The sequence below is a fragment of the Rattus norvegicus genome, chromosome 14 (genome assembly GCF_021556685.1).
Source record: "Rattus norvegicus strain SHRSP/BbbUtx chromosome 14, alternate assembly SHRSP_T2T, whole genome shotgun sequence".
Classification (NCBI taxonomy): Eukaryota; Metazoa; Chordata; class Mammalia; order Rodentia; family Muridae; genus Rattus; species Rattus norvegicus.
The window spans coordinates 18,891,905-18,913,108 of record NC_141547.1 but is presented as its reverse complement, the minus strand read 5'-3'; the positions used below and the strand labels follow the sequence as shown (position 1 = coordinate 18,913,108).

The 21,204-nt window shown below is 40.0% G+C and overlaps 1 protein-coding gene across 7 annotated transcripts in view; it reads left to right on the top strand.

Annotated features, from left to right (window-relative positions):
• Slc4a4 (solute carrier family 4 member 4) overlaps window positions 1-21,204 on the top strand; it is a 450,971-nt gene that overhangs the window by 381,585 nt on the left and 48,182 nt on the right. For all 7 annotated transcript variants that reach the window (XM_087584435.1, XM_087584437.1, XM_087584438.1 and 4 more), the window contains 2 exons: window positions 6,867-6,937; window positions 14,735-14,926. In XM_087584435.1, the coding sequence (XP_087440561.1) occupies window positions 6,867-6,937; window positions 14,735-14,926 (263 nt within the window). The remainder of the gene's footprint in view (window positions 1-6,866; window positions 6,938-14,734; window positions 14,927-21,204) is intronic.

The following is a 21,204-nucleotide window of genomic DNA, read 5'->3' as shown; positions in this document are numbered from 1 at the left end:
CTATTATGGATTAGTAACTCAAAACATAGGTCTCGTTTCATTGAAGAGTTAATAGGGAAAGTGAGCCAGGAAGTTTGACCTTCATGTGTAGATGCAAGGGCTGTATACTAACATTTTCTTTTCTCAGACATGATGCTAACTGATGTAGAGATAATAGATCTGTTTCCCAGCATGCCTTGATGGTTGCCTAGCATAAGTCTGTAAGAGAGAATAATTCAGAAGCCCAAATTGAAAACAAAAATAGTTAGTTGGAAATAGTTGGCCACATCCCAGGTCATTACAATTCTCCCTGTACAGGCAGTCATCAGTGGGCTAGAACACAGACACCACATAGCAGTATGACCACGAGATAGACTTATAATTAGCTCTTTGCTCCGTAATCTGCAAACTGCATTCCTATTATGTAGGAAGGTTTGTTATTTAATGGCACAATGTATATATAACTGCTTGCCACCAGTCAACCCTGAATCAAAATGCCTTTCTTCATAATTCTCATTGTCTTACATGAGAAGCCCCATTCAGTCTTATAACATTCTTTAAAGAAGTTTAAATGCCCCCCCCATAAGCTTCTATTGCAGGCTGAGCATGGAGAGCCATTGATGACCAGTGTGCTCTTATAGACAAACAGGAAACACTTGCACTGTGTCCAAGAGAAGAAAACTGAACCAAACTGGATTTGGTTCAGTCCATGTGGAGTATGTATTGCTGTTCTACTGAGTCTAAAGCCTTAAGAATATCGTGTACTATGTCCGTAGTCATGGAACAAAGGTCTTTAAAGTATTAGGGGGAAGATGTTCAGTTCACCTCAAAAGAATCTATATCATTCATCCAGAAACATGAGTGCTAGGATTTTTTTTTAAATTAGAAACAAATATGGACATCTCCCTAAACTCACTTTCAATTCTCCTTCCAAACTGTTTTCTTTCTCCTTTATCAATCTTCGGAAAGGTACAGGGAATCTACTTCATTGAGTTTTAAGAATTATGTTCTTTAAAATTATATGGATTGTGTGCATGTACACGTACACTTTTTTTAATAGAAAACAGCTTTCAACAGCATGTTCTGACCACTTTTGAAGAAGTATTATATTATAAATAGTGTTCATTATTTTCAAATGACCAGAGGTCCAGCTTCCCTTGACCCAGACGTTAGAAATATGTTTTTAACTCTAGTCCCCCCCCATTCAATTGCATAATGTGGAAAGTTTATGATGCACACACACTCAAGGGCGTGTTGATAGTTTAGAAAAGGTCAAAATAAATTTTCTGACCAGGTGTTGGTCCTTTATCTGGAGGAGAAAGAAGCTTTGCTAAAAATGATGAATTATCAAAAGCAAGAAAAATAGCCTCGGGGGACAGACACTGTGTTGGTAACAGACGGGCTATATTTTATTGATTCGTTGTTAACTGTTCCAGAGAGAACGTGCTTAATAATAGATGAGTGATTAAGAGGAGAAAATTCTTTCTCAGACATCGAACGTATCGCTGTCTGTAATCTCTCAGAGTAAACGATGGCCTTTCTCCCCGTGTGAAAATATACGACCAAGCCAAGTAACTGGATTAGCTGGGCTCTGCATGCCCTCGCCTTTATCTTATTCAAGGATGGACAGACGTCTGAATGCTCAGAAGCAATTGCCACTAAGATAGAATTCACTCCTATTTTCTTTTTTACATAATTCCTCTTCAGCCTAATAGATGGATACCATAATAACATGTGACCACCATTGAAAAGAACTACACAGTTCCTTGTGAATCCTGTGGGCCAACCGTGTGCTCAGTAGGTATCTGTCTCATAGTCCAGATATAGAAAATGAGGAAATGCAGTATGATCCTAATTTATCTTTTATGAACGGTGCCATACTAAATGCAATTTCTCTTTTATGGTAGGTCATTCCTTTTTTTTTATTTTATGAAGTCAGTTTAAATCATAAAGTAATTGCAAAACTTGAACATGTAAGTTACGCTCTACTGTTCCTGGTCCTTGCTCTTGGAAGAGTGCTTCATTAACACAGTTAATTGTTCTGGTCATTCATGGTCATGGTGGCTCCTGCAAAAGCCACGCATGCCCAAAACACTGTCCCTCCAGTCTCCTTGCACTGTCCTAACCTATATTTGAGCAGCTTCTCTATGATGCTTGTAGAGACAGGAGAGAGGGCAGGAATGAGTTTGGATTAGCAATTAGCACCAGACCTGGAAATATTCTCTGGCATTGTGTTCTATACAGCATGCATTTGGACAAGTTTCTCTGGAATGATGTCTCTACCACATTGGGAATGTGATGATGGGTAGATATGGAGGAGACATTTTTGGGGAAACACAACTAAATATACTTCACTTAGGCTATCCACTGGAACTCTGCTCTTTAACTAGGAGCACAGTGTCTCAGGCTAAACTAACTTGCTAGTCACAGGAGAGCTCAAGCACTGGGTTTGGTAAAAGTACTTAGGGAAATGAAGACTGTAACTGAAAAGCTTAAAACGCTAGATAGCATTGTTTTAGATGAAGAGAGTGCTAACTCAGCTGTTTAACTCAGAATTTTCCTGATTCGCTTTACCATGATCTACAAAAGCTGGTTTTGTAGAAGCAGCTTTAACAAGAGAAGTGACATAATCAAATTATCCAGGACCCTGAAATCAATGACATGCCCTGTAGCAAGAAGGAGATCTGGCCTTATCTTATATTGGTTACCCACTTAGTTGATTTCCTTAAGGCAATGCTTAGAGAAGAATTAACCGCTGAAGCCTGATAATTACAGAGTAGCCTTAAGATCCTCCTCGTTTGCAGTTCTGAGTTACTGTAGCCAAGACACGCGGTTGTGATGCAGATTCAGATTAGCCTGGTGTTTAGTAAGCACCACCCAAAACGCAGGCATTTACGAGGGAATTTCGTAAATAACACAGTTATCTATAGATTTAATCATTACAAAACTTTTGAGAAGTAGCTGACGCCTCCCCAGATCAAGGTCTGCGTTCTCCATGTCATAGAGCTAATAGTGAAATTAGCACCATTTACTTACTTCTGACCTTGAAACTCCCATGGAGCCAACAGTCTGCTCCCTCGCCTTATGAGGGAGGTAGTTGGACTCAAATCCAACTACAGGAATGAAGGACTGGGAACTTGGAAAAAAACGAGGTAGCTCCTTCAAGACCAGGGAAGGAGGTATGGGAAAGGATTTCAGAGCCCTACGTTCAGAACACGGCATGGTCAAAATTTAGGCCAGGATTGCTATGCACCTCTCTCTGATATGATTTTGTGTTGCACTGTGTAGCCAGACCAGCCTGCAGTAACCAGTTGTTGCTCCCATTTAACCACATGGCCTCTAGTGAGCTTGTACCTCCTTCTGTTGCTATTAGTCCTGCTAGTGTATAAAGAAGGGCCATGTAGAGCCTTGGCATCAGGTCCGTGGTTACCTTGTGTGGGAAGTGTGCCTTCCTGCAGCTGAAGCCACTATATCTCCTGGTTTTTTTTTCTAGACTTCTCCACATGCACTAAGAAGAAAGGCTTAAGATTGAAAACTGACAGACACACTTTTAACAGGTGTATTTCTGACAGCCATTCCAGAGGATCAGCTCAACCTAGATACATAAGGAGATAAGGAAGACCAAAAAATGAAAATCCAAATAGTGGATTAGCCTGAGGGTGACTGGCTGGACCTCAGTTGGCCAGGCCCGCAAAGCAAAGACTTGCACTTTTCCCCAAGTCTTGATGCTGAGCTGAGAGTGAAGACAGAGTGCAGCGTGTCTGGGCTTTTCCTTTTGACCTTTTCAGAATCCTAATTAAGGATATTGCAGATGCCTTATAAATGGATCAGTCTGCAATTGGATGCCAAAGTGTTTATACTCTGTCTGGATCTAAATGGTGCCCAATGGCCCTTGTAGATCAAGAGCCCAGCTGTAATCGATCATTTTCTCATCAGTGAGCCTAAAGAAATTTACTTTTAATCTCATTTATGGACTCTACCAAATTCTGCCAATGTATATTTATAGAAGTGCACATATATATATATATATATATATGATTATTAAAATAAATAGAGAAAGTATTATATATGTCTTCCTGTTCTCTAGATACTGCTCTTCTGGGATTTTTAGGGCCAGTGTACTTTACTAGTTTATCTAAGACAGACACTGAAAATATAAAGAAATATAATTAAGTGGAGTTTATATATTTCCAATACTTAGGAGCAGTTACTGAAAGTTCAGACTCTTATTTTAATTTCTGTATCATCTATAATCACCCCACAGAATTAGAGTCTTACTTTCCTTCCCCCACTCTTTAACCATTGTTGGAATGCAGAGAAGTGTGTTGCAAAGAAACTCTCAATATCCTGTCATGGGAAGCTGGTGAAGTTGCACTGAGAAGCTAACTGAGAAAGTGCAGTCTGCCAGACACTGAGCAGTGCCTGGGATTTCCTGAGTGCTGACTCACTGGTGAGCCCTGTCCCACCCTGAGTCCCTGCTCCATTAACATCATCATCTAGATTTTGATGAGTAGGGATGCTGGCAGAAAGGAAAGAATCCAGAATCTAATTAGGTTCAACTCCAGGTGATCCTTCTGACTGCACATTTAGAGAAGGCATCTCTCAGGTGGCTTGCCTTACCCAATATTCAAATCATGTGAGGAAGGTTACCTATGGTGTGTTGTTCTAGGATGATTTCTTCCTCCTTCCTTCCTTCCTTCCTTCCTTCCTTCCTTCCTTCCTTCTTTCTTTTGTAATTCATTCATTTATTTAATTATTTACTATCTATTTTTTCTTTTGAGACAGAGTCTCATGTATCCCAGACTGGTCTCAAATATCTACATAGCAAAGAATGACTTTGGATTTCTGATCTCCTGCCTCCAAGATGCCACTTCCCACCTTGGCTCTTAAATACCATCAAGGTTGAAACCCAGGGCCCATACTTGCTAGACAGACACTCTACTGACTGTGATAAATCTTTAGACCTATACCATGCTCTAAAAGTGAACACATTGAGTACTATAAGATGTCTTAGTTAGGGTTTCCATCACTGCGAAGAGACACCATGACCAAGGCAATTGTTATAAAGTAAAACATTTAATTGGGGCTGGCTTACAGTTTCAGAGGATCAGTCCATTATCATTATGGTGGAAACTTGGCAGCACGTAGGCAGACATGGTCCTGGAAGAACCGGGAGTTCTACGTCTCAATCCACGGGCAGCAGAAGGGGATTGTGTAACTGGGTACAGCTTGAGCTTATATGAAAAAGCCCACCCCCACAGTGACACACTTTCTTTCTTTAACAAGGCCACACCTTCTCCAACAAGGCTACACCTCCTAATAGTGCCATTCCCGATGAACCAAGCATTCAAACACATTGAGTCTATTTGAACCACATAAGAAGGTGGACTTTGTTATTTTTTTTTTCAAGAACAAAATGGTACTATAAACCTAGCTTTGCTAATAATAACTTCACTAACTATTTTTTAAGGATTCTTTTCTTGTTGCTTAGGCCAAGCCTCTTTTAGCCTCTCTGGGATATGCAATGAGACAGATGAATGAAACACACCATATGCTTATGTTAGGGAGGCTGTGGTAGGCACTACCTTCTGGCTAATGAAGTGCCTTTAGGGACCAGAATAGATTTTAATGTTGACCCAAATTTGTTTACTCTCCTTGGGTTTCTCTGTCTTGTCCATTTCCTTTGTCTGTATTTACTTTCGATCATTTCCAGTAAGGAAATGCCTAGTCCCCAGCTTTGTTAATTGGACATGGATCACCACTTTGAGAGCCTATGAGTTAAGATTCAGACATTGTAAACTCTGGGGATGAGTAGTGAAAAGCTATGGTCCTTCTGTCCTCACCGATCACCCATTTTATATTTCAACTATCAAACACAGTCATGCGTTTCTCCTTAAAAGTTGACGTAGACAAGTTTTGAAGTACAGAGAGCTAAGACGACAATTTGGAGTTTCACTAGGTTGGGGAGAACCAAAGAGCACTTTTTGAATCAAATGTTGATTAAATGATATGATTCTCAGATAAAAGCTTAATAGATGTTGTTTCATATTGCCACTAATTAAGTATATTCTGTGTATAATAGTTTAAAATGAAAATCTTTCTGTCAGTGGGAAAAGAGTCTATCTGATAAAATGAAATGTTTCAATTAAAATATTATGTTTTAATTTTTAGACCCATACAATAACTAATGAAATGTTTCCAAAGTAAAGGTTAGTTTAATTCTTCATCAAGACACACCATTAATCTATAAATGATGCCTCATTACATGGAAATGCTTTAAGGTTGATTATATATATGATTATATATACATATATATGCATATATTCATCCTCATTATATTTAGTGCATCTGTTTAGTGCTTTTTCACACATTTGGCAAAGATTTTATCATGTACAGTTCAGTTTTCAAAACACTACAAATTCCTTAATACTTAACTAATCATGGTATCTGGATCTAGGAAGCATCTTAATAATTGGCAGTAAATATTTCCATTAGATAAATATATGTTGAATATGTACCAGAGACAGAATTCTAGTAAAAACACTAATATAAAATTCTGAGGGACTAATCCCTGCTCCCAAGGTTGGACTATGTGTCAGTTCTTCTCAGTTGGGCTTCCTTCACTTCCCTTTTTCCTTGAAGATAAACCAGGAAAGCGCTAGAGCGTTATTGGTTGAGAACACAGTCAACATTTAATGTCATCTCTTAAACATCTGCTGTACAAATCTGCTGAAGGTTTTGTTTTATTTAGGTCTAAGAAGAATACGCTTACGATACTCACGTTATTGCAGATCTACTCATGCCCCCTTCTGTATTTTAAAAGTCATTATGCATCTAGTTTATTTCTATTTTATTCTTCATATTAAGGAATTCTCTTTTTCTTACAGTTAATCTCTCAGTATCTAATGATACCACACTAGCCCCAGAGGACCTGCCAACCGTTTCTTCTACTGACATGGTAAGTGACTTGATATTTCAAACTACCTGCAAAGTTTGTGGTGCACGCAGGCTGCTATGTGGTCTCCATTTAGCAATGCTGATCTTCGTTGCCCATAGAGGGAACAACAACAACAAAAAAATAAAATAAAATAACACCAGCTTTTAGTGTTTCAGTCCCTTTAAGAAGTGTGAAACCAAAATTTATTGGTATAACATTCTTTTCAAACCTTCTTAAGGACCTAACTGCTATTTATTGTGACCTTGAAATATTTTCACAAGGGCAAGGAGTCTGTTGGAAAACAAGAGCTAACGCTGTCTGCTTCTGGCCTGGCTAGGGTCTTGTCTGGCTGAAAGGATGGCATTGTCCTCCCTTCACTAAGGGTGCTTGGACCAGGACATTTCCCCCATTACTTAGAAAGGACTGAGTATCCATCACACAGTGTCCTTTCCCATGGCTTGTAACCAGGGACCTTTAAGGCCTTGGAATTAAGGTTTTAAAATGAGCTGTTTTGCATGGGAGGTCACAGGCTGGAAGACAACTTTTATATTCGAGAAAAGGAGGAAAGTGCTGTTTCAGGCTTCTGATTGTTCCTTCAATGCCAAATATGGAAGCCAACCAAAGAATATCAATCTCTCAGTTACAAAGACAGAAAACATAATACCTCGTATTGAGAGAGTGCCCATCTCTCAGGAGACCAGAACACTTCTGCAGATATTGTGCAGCCAGTGCCTACAGCATAAGAGATGCAGTTTGTGTCCTTCCTGGAGAGCTCTCACATGACACCCCTCACCCCACCCCGTCCCCTCTCTTGCTTTGTATTCTCTGGCTTCTCTGACTTCATTCCTTACCTCTAGAACATTCAAACATTCTGCCTTTACTTCTTTATGTTTCATACTTTGTGAGTATGTATCTGTGTGTGCCTCTCTCCTCTCTCTCCCTCTGTGTATGGTGGGGTGGTGGGTAAGAACATATCTACATGTTGGAAATCACTATAGAAGAATTCAAATTTAATTTCTTTGACAGGCAACCCAGAAGGACTTGCCTAAAATAGATAAGGAAATGCTTCCTTCTAGGTTTTTAAAATTTTTTTTAATTAAAATTCTTTTTGTGCTTTAAAAGGAAACCAATAAAAACCTAAGCTCATTCGAAATAAGAAATTTTAAAGACACTTGCTTTTACATTGCTTCCTACTCTCACAGATACCACAGGCCCCAATCTAGCAGCTAGCTGCTTACAGCCAGTGTTACTGTCCCCAGATCTGATCCCCACTGGCCTGTATCCTCCTGTGACTATGACAAGAAGACAAGAAGTAGAGAAGAATTGGTAGCTATTACCTCTAAGAGGCCCAAGTTCTCTCTTTGCTAAGCCACACTGTCTCTGCTTTCCTGTCTCTTTTCTGGGACACACAGTCATCGAAACTTAATTAACCCCTTTTATTCATCCATGATTAAGTTATGAGAGAAGGTGCAGTAAAGTAACATGCAGCCCCTGGCTAGGGAGCCTTCCTCTCCTAAGGCCCCAGGAACCAGGTGTTAGAGGAGGAAAAGCCTTTCCCTTCCTTCATCCTCATTAGCAGGAAGTCAAGCTCTCCTCCTATGCAGAGTGCTCAGTGTCTCAGGGGAAAGCAGGGAAGAGGGTCGTTCCAGGAACTGCCAAGGCGTTCCTAAGGATAAGAAAGTATTTCCAAGTCTTCTCATTTGTTACTGGAATCATTTCATCTTCACTCTTCCCACTTGCCCTACTGATACATGGCTGGTTGTCTCTCTCTCCACCCGGCAAACAAATTCTTTACATAGTCATTGAAAAGAAGCGTTGAGAGGCGCTGTAGCTGATGCACATGCAAGATCTCAATGTGTTAGGATCCATGGCTTCCAGCTTCAAGATCCAGGAGACCAACATCAACATCTTACATCAGTATCCCTGACAGGTAGCTGAAAGAGTTGCTTAGCGTTTGCTCCTTACACAAGGGATTCCTCTCTGTCCTTATTTTAAGTTCGTCAGAGGGATCCCTTTAATACACACTTACGATGTGGTAATTTTGGTGGGTTTTACAGCACCATAGTCCATGTACTGTTGAGACATTTCTGTGTCTCAGAAAGCTCCATGGAGTAGTCTGTTGTCTCGCTGAGCCAAGAGAGACCATCCTTTGCTTCTCTGCTGTCCTGCCCTCCAGCAGGCAAATATCTCAGTTCTTTTAGAAGTCACAGAATGCAGTGGGCTCCAACTGCTCGTGGGCCTCTTTTACTATGAGGTACTTGTAATATTTCAGAGTTCAGTCTATTTACATTTCTTTACATCCTCATCTTCGGTGGTTTTTAAACTCTTATTTTGCAAACTACCTAGCTTGCTTTGCATGTTAGCGTGGGAGCGGTGGTCTTAATTTTTCAGAAACATAATCTTATTCCCAAGCAGAATAACCCCTCAATGTCACCATTTTGTCCAACAACTGCGGCCGTATATGCTATGTATATGATAAAGTGAGATTGGAGAATATGCAAATATCGCTGCCCAGGTGAGCGAAGCCCTGTGTGAGATTGCATTTCTGCTACTTCTTAAAGCTCCTGTCTATAGTATCCCTGTCAATCAACAGCACATGTTTTACCAGTCTTGTGTATTGAAGGAGATTGTAGACCAGTAGCTCTCAACCTTCCTAATGCTGCGACCCTTTACGACAGTTCCTCATGCTGTGCTGACCCCAGCTAAAATGATTTTCATTGTTACTTCATAACTGTAATTTTGCTACTGTTATGTAGCAATTCTGTGTCTTTTGGTGGTCTTAGGCAACCCCAGGGAAAGGGTTGTTCAACCCCCAAAGGGGTCGAGATCCACAGCCTGAGAACAGATGAAGGTTGATAATATTTATTTACTCCTTGCTTGTTGCACTCGCCAGTGGAACTAACAATCCTACCCTGGCGATTCTGTCAGTCATAGGATAAGAACCATTGCAGCCACGTGATTCTACTGGATGGCCAGACATAGAAACAATAGTGGTTCGATGTGATGTGCCTTCACGGGGAGCAGAGCAGTTAGCGTGCCTTTGCATGGGAAACGGGATGTCATATTCATCTTTCAATGTATAGCATCTTGTGGTTTTCTCCCATTGAGAAGTTCAGGTGTAAAAAACATCCTGTCCTCAAGTATGTTTAAAGAGACACATGTTCCAACTTTAAAAAAATATGTTGTAGAAAACATATTTCAGATATGCACTGAAGTCAAAGAGCAGAATGGACTGCTATGTGCCTGTCGCCTGGGCTGGCACGTACATGTCACCTGGGTTCAGTGATCACTTACCTCTGTCTGTTCTAGCTCACGTTTCCTGCTTTTTGGGGAGGAGATAGAACGATACTTTATTTTTTAAGTAAATCCTTATATTTTTATGAATCGAAGGTAAATCCACTTAGTGTAAGCAGGGTAATTCTCTTGAAAATGAGACACAGAAAGATGACTTGACATCTCTTTTCGGGAAATGCTCTTTCTCGACACCTTCAGATGTCTAATGTTCTTTTCTTTAAACCTTTTTCTCACTACCCCTTTGTATGCTGTGGTTTACCTCATCCTACTGGTCACATGACTCCTCTGTGGCTCTGTGTTTCTCCACATAAGTGTCTCTGCTCACAGGGCCTAATTCTTCTGTGTGTCTGCTCAGATATAAAGAAACATACATCCATGTCCACTGCTCGTTTTCCTCATCCATAGGCCTTGTTCCCTGTCGTTTCTTAACTCCGTCCTCCTGTTTGTCTTTTTTCCCTTGGAGTTGGAAACACTGTAAGCCCATTCCTGCTCTCAGGGCTCAGTGGGAATCTTGTCCTCTCTGTACTCAGTGAAATAGACTGCCCTCCCGCCCCCTTTCTGCTATCCTAACCATGCACGTACACACACACTCTTGATCACCTTGTGCTATTGAGTAATTTCTGAGCAAACACTTTATTTCTCTAAGAAAACTTGCAAATATTGTTGCTATTCCTTTAATCTTTTTTTACTCCCTTAAAACTTAGGTTAGTTTATTCCCGTGTTCGCATTCAGGGCATTCTCGATTTCCCTGTGGGAGCTTATTTTAATTTCCCACTGACTATTGTTATTCAAATATCACATAACTAAATGAAATAGCCTTGCCAGATTTAACAAACAAAATATGGAATATTCAATTGCATTCGAATGCCGGATGAATGTTAAATAATTTTTAGTGTACGTTCTGACTATTGCATAGAACGTGCTTATGCTAAAAACAGTCATTGTTAAGGGTGAGTGTTAACTGATGTTTTTTATCTGCTCATTGTAAATTGAAAGCTTAGTTTAACTTTTGTCCTCTGGACAGAGGGGTGACAAATGACACATTTCTTTTTTGATTATGCTATATATTCTAGACCCAATGAAGGCTTTTATTCAGTCAGTTAGCAAGACCTCTGTGATGCCCACCATACGCTAACATGAACTCTGCTCTTTTGTTTCTTTGTACTGTTGTGTACACAGTCCTGTTATAACGTCGTTTGGATCTGTAACATCATCTGTAGCTTCTACCCAGCCTCAGTCCAAAGTTGGTATCTGTGTCCTTTTCTTCATCCTTGTTTTTCTCACTACTCCCCCTTTCTTTTTATTTCTACAAGTAGTCGAGTTTGGGTGGGTTTATTGCCTCACCCTGCCCCCAACCCCACCGAACTGCTCTTGTGTTTACTGTCCCTGGGAAACTCATAACAACCTCACAATGTGCTTGTCATAGAATATCCTTAGCTACTGTGCTTTCTTTTTAAAAGTCTGTCCTTGCTGTGGTAGCCTTTCACTCCCCCTCATTTCTCAGCCCATCATGGTTCTTTTCAGCTATCATCCCCATCCATCCACAGCTTTTCATGGTCTCGTACCTCCCCGTGGGCACACTGGATGCTCTACACATTTTCCCTCGGCACATTTGTAATTGTGTGGAGTCATTACTCCCAAGTCAGCAGTTAGCTGCTGATGTCTCCAACCTGGACATCTCTCCTAGATTCAGAAAACTTTTGGAGGACTTTCAAACTCATAGCGCTGAACATTGAGGGTGGCCTGCAGTATAACTGCTAATGCAAAGTAAAAGCTTCTTAAGAAAAAGAAGAAATGTGACAATTCTAAGATCTCTGAGAGTTTATTCCCACTTGCCCTGCTCCCAAAGACCGGAGAGAATTTGCATGAGAAATGATTATCAAAATCATAGACCCACAAACAGATAAAAGACAGTGGCAGTGCGGTCCTGGGTCACTTAAATTAGCCCACAGGGGACAATGCAGACTTGAACTTGATGTAGCAGTGGCTGTGGAAGTATTCCTTCATGAAGTACAGTCTATCTGATGTCTTAAGGAACCTTCCCTTAGCATCAGCTTACACGAAACAACACGAAAACATACAGATGTGTTTTTCTGTGCTGTTAAAGTAAAACTGGGCGTCAGCTACATTTAGGTCTTAGGAAAGCTATAACCTTTTTAATTTTGGAAAATTACCTATTTGAAGACATATCATACCTACCTAACGTTTTTATATGTGAGACCTTGGTTGTAGACAGGCTTTGCAGGGTAATCATCCTCAGATAACAATAACAGAATCATTTGGCACTTTTAAAATATTGGCATTGACATTTCAAATGAGCTGATGCAAGCCAAGCTGCCTATCCCTACGTCTGTGTCTGTGCCATTTTCACCTGAGCATTAATCTTTGTGAGGATATGGATAAAAATTCCTGTTGGTGTTGTTCCGTGATATCTTACATTCCTGGGGAAGTTCCAACTGTTGGGAAGGACTCTGCTGATGCTACACTGCTGACGTGAAATTAGGGCACAGCTTTGCTGATTTTAAAGCAAAGAAATATGTTGCCGATTATGACCTCTAAACGTGAGGTCTAGTCTCCTGAAAACATCCATATGTGGAAATCTGAAAAACAACACAAGACATGATTAATCACCTTGCAGAGTTCAATAAGAGAGCAGTTATGCAGGTCAAGTGTACACAATCGGACGTAACAGGAAATATTTCAAGTGACTTCACCTTTTGAGCTCGATGAAAAGCTCCTCCCTTTCTGGCCAGATTGGACCACAGATATCAAGAGAATTCCTAGCATATAAAAGAGGTCGATTTGTTTGGTGTGACATAGAACTCTTGCCTACAAGGGACAAGAGAAATTTACCATTCCTTACTTCTTTGCAAGATATTTGCAAACAACTTTCATTACCGTACAATGTCCTCTTAGTCTGGAACCCAAGAAAACACAAGTTATGAGGTATTTAGAAACTTTCCCAGACAAGACACCCAGTCTAATTCCACTAATATTCGTTTAGGCAGAGAAGGTTCTGGAAATATATGTCTAGGGAACAGCCATTGCTGTCATAGTTCCAACAAATACTTTTTGTACAGCAAAGGCAACATCCTTAAAGGATAATTAATGAACAAGGCTCAAATACAAGCAATGGCTATACAGGAGTTCTTTTACATGAAGAAATGAGTTACCAAGTAACTTCACCACAGAAAGCCATCAAGCAGAGGAGAAGCCTTCATCCTGGTACTCTTGGATACTAAGGGTGAGAAACAGCTCAAATCACTCGGGCTTTCAGACTACATTCTTATATTCTAGAGAAAGTTTCATAGACTTAGAGGCCATTATTTTCAGTTGTCCTATAAGTAAAGTAAACTGACTGTTTTAGGAACAGATTCGAGTACAGGAATTCCAGGTATATGTCAGTAGTTGAGAGGGCGGTCTCAAAACTGAGTAAGAGAAACAGTTCAGGACAAAGAAAACCATGAACAAGGATGTGTCTCATCTAAATTTAGCCTCAACCTGATTCATGTAGAATTATGAAATATAATTAGTACTATGGGGATGTCCCCTCTTTGAGCAGAGGCAGGTAACTTGTACCAGGCTAGAGCTAGGCAGTAGCTGTTAAGTGTCTATTGGATGACAAAAGGTGGTTAGCAAAAAAAAGTAGCCAGCTGTGGTTGGGTCGGAGCTGGGTGTGGGTGTTTGGGTCTACCCATAACACTAGCCAGAGGTTCAGCTACGTATTAGATACAGAAAATAGGAGGAGTTGTCAGAAAGAAGCTCAACCTTGACAATAGGACAGCTCACATGAAACTAACCTGTGTGCTTCAGATCATGGAACACAGGACTGGAGATCTCTCATTTGGCTGCCTGGGCATGAAGGCATCATGGCCGTCTTACTCAGGGGTGCTCCAACTGCTGACCTGTAGTCAACAAGACAAAAAGCTGTGGTGTATTAGGTTTGCCACTGAGAAGTCTGGGACTATGTACACTTTGACAGTATTGTTTCTTCCATCACCAGAGTGCACTTATTAAGCGAAGACGTAACCTACTTGTGAAGTAGTAGGTTAGTTATTTTCTCATAACTTTCAGAGCATTCATAGTGCCATAAGGTAGGTGAGCATGGGTCAAAGCATACCCAAGTTTAAGAACTTTCTGAACCAGAAAGGTGTTTCTGACATCTCCCATTTTGAGATTTAGGATATTAGTATATCTCAGTTGACCCACAGGAAGGCCGGCAGGAAAGAAGGACTTTGTGGTCTGTTTCTGTTGAACAATGGATAATTGTTAAGGTGGAGGAGCAAACTGTGGAACACACTGCCTCCCTTACTGTGTTCTTCACAATCGCTGGCCTCTTTATGCCCTGTTACTCTGGAAAGGCCTGGTCAGGTTACATCCTGCAGTGGTTATCTCGGATTGTGTTATGGGCGGTTCTGGTGCAGTCCATTTGAAGCCTATCAAATATGAAAAGCTGCTTTAGAGGATGTCAATAGTCTCTAAAAGAGCAACAACAAGAGAAACCCCTCCCTGTTTTCTTTTCAGTACCACAATGCTACCTTTGACTGGGCCTACTTGTCAAAGAAAGAGTGTGTGAAATTTGGAGGAAAGCTCGTGGGAAACAACTGTGACTTCGTGCCTGACATCACACTCATGTCCTTCATCCTCTTCCTGGGCACTTACACCTCTTCTATGGCCATGAAGAAATTCAAAACCAGCCGCTATTTTCCAACCACAGTAAGTAACGAGGGTATGAATGACTTCCTTTCGATTTTACAAAATGAGTAAAAGAAAAAGGCACTCGCAGTTCAACGTGTCCAATAGTACTCTGTACATTTAAATAATACATTCTGGTCTTTGCTCGTGCATACGCACATTTAATATAATTGTAGTCCTGCCTCCAAGAAACCTTGCAAAGATTTGCTCTCATAATTTGATCATAACTTCTGGCTCTAGTACTTGAAGGGAAAGATGAGATGTGCTCCATCTAAAAGCATATGACTGAAGAAAAGGACCCTTCCGGCCCACGGTGTGTAAGTACGTAAGCGAAAATGTTTGCTATGCACCAGGAATTTTGATGGTGTAGAATTTCTCAATCATTGACCCTCTGTGTCTTAATACTCGAATGCAGTCTATAGGTATAGACTAAAACTATGTTGTACACTAGGATTGCTGTAAGATATGGCTGCCATTTGAGCCAAACTCGGCTTCCCAGACTCCCGAGGGCTGTGAACACCTAGAATGTGACTGGGTTACATAGGTTTCCTCTGCCATGCTAGAGTGCTTGAATGAACTTAAATTCAAAGCTATAGCTCTTTGAGAGACGAAGGCAAACATTTAGCTATTCAATGTCATTTTTTTTAGAACTGGGAAATGAAACCGAGCTACTCTTTTGTTTTCATGCTGTTTAAGAGGTCAATGGTCCCAGGTAATCTGCATTAAACATGATTTATATCAGTGACCTGTTGCCCTCATGAAACTGCTCCACTGTGTTTTATAGACGAGCATGTTAGTAGATAGGAGTCCCCTTTTTAATCCCAAGAAAATGAAATTCACGCATCCACTGTCACATAGGAAATTCTGGGCCTTCTGATTTCTTCTTATAAAATAGAGAATAAAGGAAAGTGCTGATAATGAGGTGTCTAAAAGTAGATAGCTCGAGAAATGGGCATTTTCCATAAAAGAAATAAGGGAGGGTTTTCCTTAATCTGATTAAAATAGACTTCATATGCTGGTGTTTGGCAGGCTCAGAGCCAGTCTTTGTTTAGGCACACAATGTGATAACAGATGTACACACACAAACACACACATAGGTACATGCACAGACACACACATACACACATATACACACACAGAGGTACACACACACACACACACACACACACACACACACACACACACACACACAAACATAGCATTGGCTGGAACCTGGCTCTGCAGGGAGTTCTTTTCTCATCTGCTTCTGTTGAAGGCTTCCTTCCTCTTCACTCCTGACAATGAGGGGCTGTTTCTGAGTGCATTTGACATTGAGGTCCTAGGACACACCCCCAGAGATGAGCTTAACCCCATTACTTCTTCAGTGGATGAGTTTAAGTGGAACAGACTGCTGGATAAAAAGTTTAAGGACAACTTCTTCTGGATTGTGGGTTTTTCCTTTGTAATTACCAGTTCATGGGATCATAGGTTCATGTGTTTTTGTTGCATTGTGACATATTTTACAGATCATTACTTCTTGTAAAAGTTTAATGGGTTTTGAATATAGTTGGTTGAACTGTGGAAAATTGTAAAGCTCTTAGATGTTGCAATTTACAAAACTGGGCGAAAAGACCAACTCTGTTTTCTATATTTTTATATAAAAATTCATCCATGGGTAACATGTCCAATGTTACTATGTTGTGGCTATTGTGGATGGTGCTATGATGTAGGGAAGGACACACAGTCTAATAATTTTATTTTCTTTCATTATATGTTGAACAATGGGACTGTTGTATCGTATGTCAGTTCTCTTAATCCTTTGGTGGATCCTTCTCCCATTTTCTGTAACAAGCTAAACCAAGTTACATTACTAACAATAGACTGAAAGAATTCTCTTTTCCCCAAATCTGGGCCAAACCTTGTTATCCTTTGTCTTCCTGATAATGGTGACCTTTAACCTATGTGGCTTCACAACTCCTTGTAGGTTGAATTTGCATAGTGTCATTGAACATGTTTTCACATCTCATGGCCTAAAAGTCTTTTAAGCCTATTAAGTATGCTGTCCATTTTTAAGTGGGCTATATATGTTTTACCCTTGAGTTCCCTATATACTCTTGACATTACCCTCTTGTCAGGTGAGTCATTGGTGAGTATATGCCCACTTTGTACTTGCCTGGTTACTCTGCTAATTGCTTCTCTTGCTGGGCAGAAACATTTTTGTTTGATTCAGTCTTGTCTGACAATTAAGCATTTTTCCTGAGACTTTTGGAGTCAACTCTTTATAATAGAATTAGGTGTGATGTTAGATTTTTTTTTAATTTGGGAATAATCTTCATCAAGCTCAGCATAACATCTTCCATTACTTTCCTTCTAATATTTTTATGGTTTCAGGCTCTTTGGTTAAGTAATCAATTTTAAGTTGATTTTTGCATGAGGGAGGTAATGTTCTATTATCCTTCTTCTGTATGTGAATATCCTGTTTTCCTAACATTGAGGTCTCTTATTTTCTCTCCATTGTACACACTTGGAGTCTTTGTTGAAAATCATCTGATGGCTGATTTCTGAGATCAGGTTTTGCTCCATTAGTCTATATGCTATTCTATTACATTATAGTGTATTTAGAAGAAATCACTGTCTTTGTAGCATATTTAGAAGCCAGGTATTGTGATAACTACAATTGTGTTTTTTGCTCAAGATTACTTGATTATTTGGTATGCTATGTGCTTCCATATAAATTTTAGATTTTTTTCTATTTCTCTGAAAATTTTTCGTTGGAATTTTTATAGGCATTGCATTAGATTTCTTTGGGTAGTGTGGTCACTTTAACATTATTTATTTTTCTAGATCATGAACACGGGATATCTTTTTATTTATTTGTGTTTTTATCAATTTCCTTCATTAGCTTTTTATACTTTATAGCTTTAAAAGTATATATATATATACATCATCTTGTTTACATTTATTACTCCATATTCATCACTTTGTAGCTAATATAAATAGAATTGTCTTCCCTTCATGATTTTAATTTTTTCATACATGTATACATTGTATTTAAATCATTCCCTCACCTTCCTCTTTCCTAACAACTCCCCCCTGTGTCCCCATAACAGTCCCCTCTTGAATTCATGGGCTCTTCTATAATTACAGTTGTGTTTACACACATTATATACTCTCATGATACCCTACAGAGTCTTGCCTATACATGTGTGTGTTTCAAACTGCCCATTTATTTTTGGACAACCTATCAGAGAGCTCACCCTTGAAGAGAACTGAGCCCCAACTCCAATAGCCACTGTCTACCTGTAGATCCTCATCTAAGGGTGGTGTCTTGTGAACTTGATTTTGCTTTTGGAGAGTTTGTAATAATGTGTAGAAAAACAGAGGTCTTTTATATTGATTTTATATTCTTAATTTTACTGAATTTAATCAGTTCTGGATTTTTTTTGGTTTATTTTGATGGCATATCTTGGGTTCTCTGTCAATAAGACCACATTTTCCGTATCCTAACTTCCTTTCCTACTTGGATGCCTTTTAGTCCTAGTATGGACTGGGACTTGGAGTAGCCTGTAGTCTGTGGACACAGAGGAGTCGAATAGGTCTAGAAGTCAAGGCATCACAGGAGCTCAGTATGTTGTTCCTGACCTGGTACTAGGAGGACTTTGTACGCAAGACTAGGGGCTACTCTAGTATGGAATGGGTAAGAGACTGAGTTGTAGAGAAGTTACAGGACCTTGGGCTGCTAGACTAGACTAGCTCTGCTAGTCCTTTGTACTCAACTAAAGGCTGAGGTCATGGGAGCTCCTCTGGTCCTCACCAGTGCTGGAGGACTTATTCCCTCTTCCTTTCTCCAAGCACTGTTTCTGCCTCCAAGTTGCATTGTCTGATGTTAGAGAAGGTGACAGATATAGCATATAGTTTTCTTTCTTAACTTACCTGTGTCTTAGCTTACCTGTAGTCTAGACAGATGTGCTATGTAATCACTCATCTGGCTTTCTCGGGCCTGGAAAAACTATTTCTAAGATATAGCATTGTTCAATCTGATGTTTGTGTGAGAGGAAGAACATTAGGAAGTCCTGTTCCACCATCTTTCTAGGTATCACAGTCCAATAGTGATCGTCTTAACTGTTCGTGTGAACATAACTTTTATCTTGTAACAGTAACTCCAGAATTCAGACTTTAAAAAAAATCTGTCACATAAGTCTAATTTGTAATAAGATAAAATTTTGCTATTGACAAATGCTACTAAGAAAATAGAAAAGTAATAACACCCTTGTTATGATTTCTATAGAGATGGTTTTTTACTGTTCTGTTGTCTTCACTTACATGTATCTTATAAGTAAGTGTAAATAATAATACAAACATAATATATGCACATTTGTAAATGAATACTAACACTGTCTATCTCTCATGTGTTGAAATGTACTTTGTTCAGCCTGTCATATAGGTTGGTGGCCACGGTGCAAAGAAACAGACAAGTGTGTAGATTGCTGAGCTTGCACAATAACAATTAAAACTTACATGCTTAACATGAGATAATTGTTTCATTCCTGTATGATTGCATGACTTGTTAGCTAATTCCATGAAGTGTTTGAAAATGATTGATAATTTTTATTTTGTCCTTTATATCAACCTTACACTAGGTGCATGGTATCTGACTTGTGGAAATCACTCAGACAGCAGTAAATGCTGTATTTCGTGAGAAGAGAATAGAGATAGGGATCCAGGTAGATACTCACACCAGCACTACCATGAACTAACAGTGTGCCCTCTGATGCCCAGCTGCAGACTTCCCAACCTCACCTACAAGGGGAGAGCTCAGCTAGATGACAATTAATGTCGCTTTAAGTGTAAATAGTTTTGTATTTTTTAATGAAGATTTGAGGCTTCATCTCCTAAGTGATATAAACTCTCTGTGTTCTACATGTCCTTAGAGTGACAATCAATTCTTAAAACTTCCCAAAACTGATGATTATCTTGTTGTTCAGGCCAGGACTTCTTTCACAGAGGCCGAATCTCTCCTTGTGGATGACTCACATGTAGTATATAGATAATTGGGATTATGGTTTACTTTCTTTCCACAATTGATCTCATTTTCTCCCTGTGTGGATTTTCTCAGCTGGTTAAACAAAACAAAACAAGAGAACCTATCCTTCTGGCCACCATGGTCAAAATCTTGCAATGATACCTGGTGTCAGGGCTCTAGTGTGAAACAAATAATGAACTCCAAATAGGATCATTTGAAATGATCATTTAGGATGGTTTGAGGGAAGGTGCTATTCACAAAGCTGAGTTTGGAGAAAACACAGATGCTATGGTAGCCTACAGCTAGTAAGAATGAAATTGCTACTATCCTGGGCCCAGAGGATGTGGAAAGGGGTGATGAATTGAACTTAGAATGAAGGAAAAGAGAAAGATCCTGAGAAAGGATGTGAATGTAGCCTCGAGGAGTCAGTCTGTCAGATCATCTTAGGAGGAACCAACTAGCAAAATCAATACACCGATCTGTCTCTCTATATCTGACTATCAATCTGTCTGTCCGTCCATCCATCTATCTATCTATCTATCTATCTATCTATCTATCTATCTATCTATCTATCTATCTATCTGTCCTGGCCCCTCTCTCCTCTCCCTACCCTCTTCCACCCCTTTTTCTCTTCCCTCCACCACTTTGTATTTCTCTCTCTCTCTTCCTGCACTATTCCTGTCTACACTCAGATGAAATCCAGAACCAAAGGCACTCGTTGGTGCAGAGGGGTAGGTGATGGACCAGTGTGGCAAACTAAGATGCCCATTCCATGCTACATACCAAGCTTTGCATTTTCATATCGAACTTATCATAGGTTGCTAAGTTGTTCTATTCTACCCTTTCTCTTTATACCGACACTGTAAGCCTCAGTGTGGTCTCCATTGCCTTTGACTAGACTAGGGTCAGTGACTCACTCCCCTTCAAGGTTCTCCTGGGCCCAATAGCAAGCAATCCCTCAGTATAAGCGCTTTGAATGAAGCAGATTAACTTTGCTAGCCTGATTACATAATTGGTATGTCAGGCCTGCTAGAGCCCCAACACTTGATGGAATATGGCTACAATGCCAGAAATCCACTGGGGCCTGGTGTTCCCCATTCTTTTCAGAGGAGCACATCAGTCCTCTATCCTGTACTGTGACTGGTCTATTAGATCAGCCTCAAAGTCAGAATCGTTTAGCGTCAAACTTCTAGGAGGAAAATCAGAGCATAATGTGTGATTGTCTGTGGCAGATGGCTCAAGGCATTCACATGAAGGTTCTTCAGAAGTCCCACACCAGCAAATGATTGCCAGCATG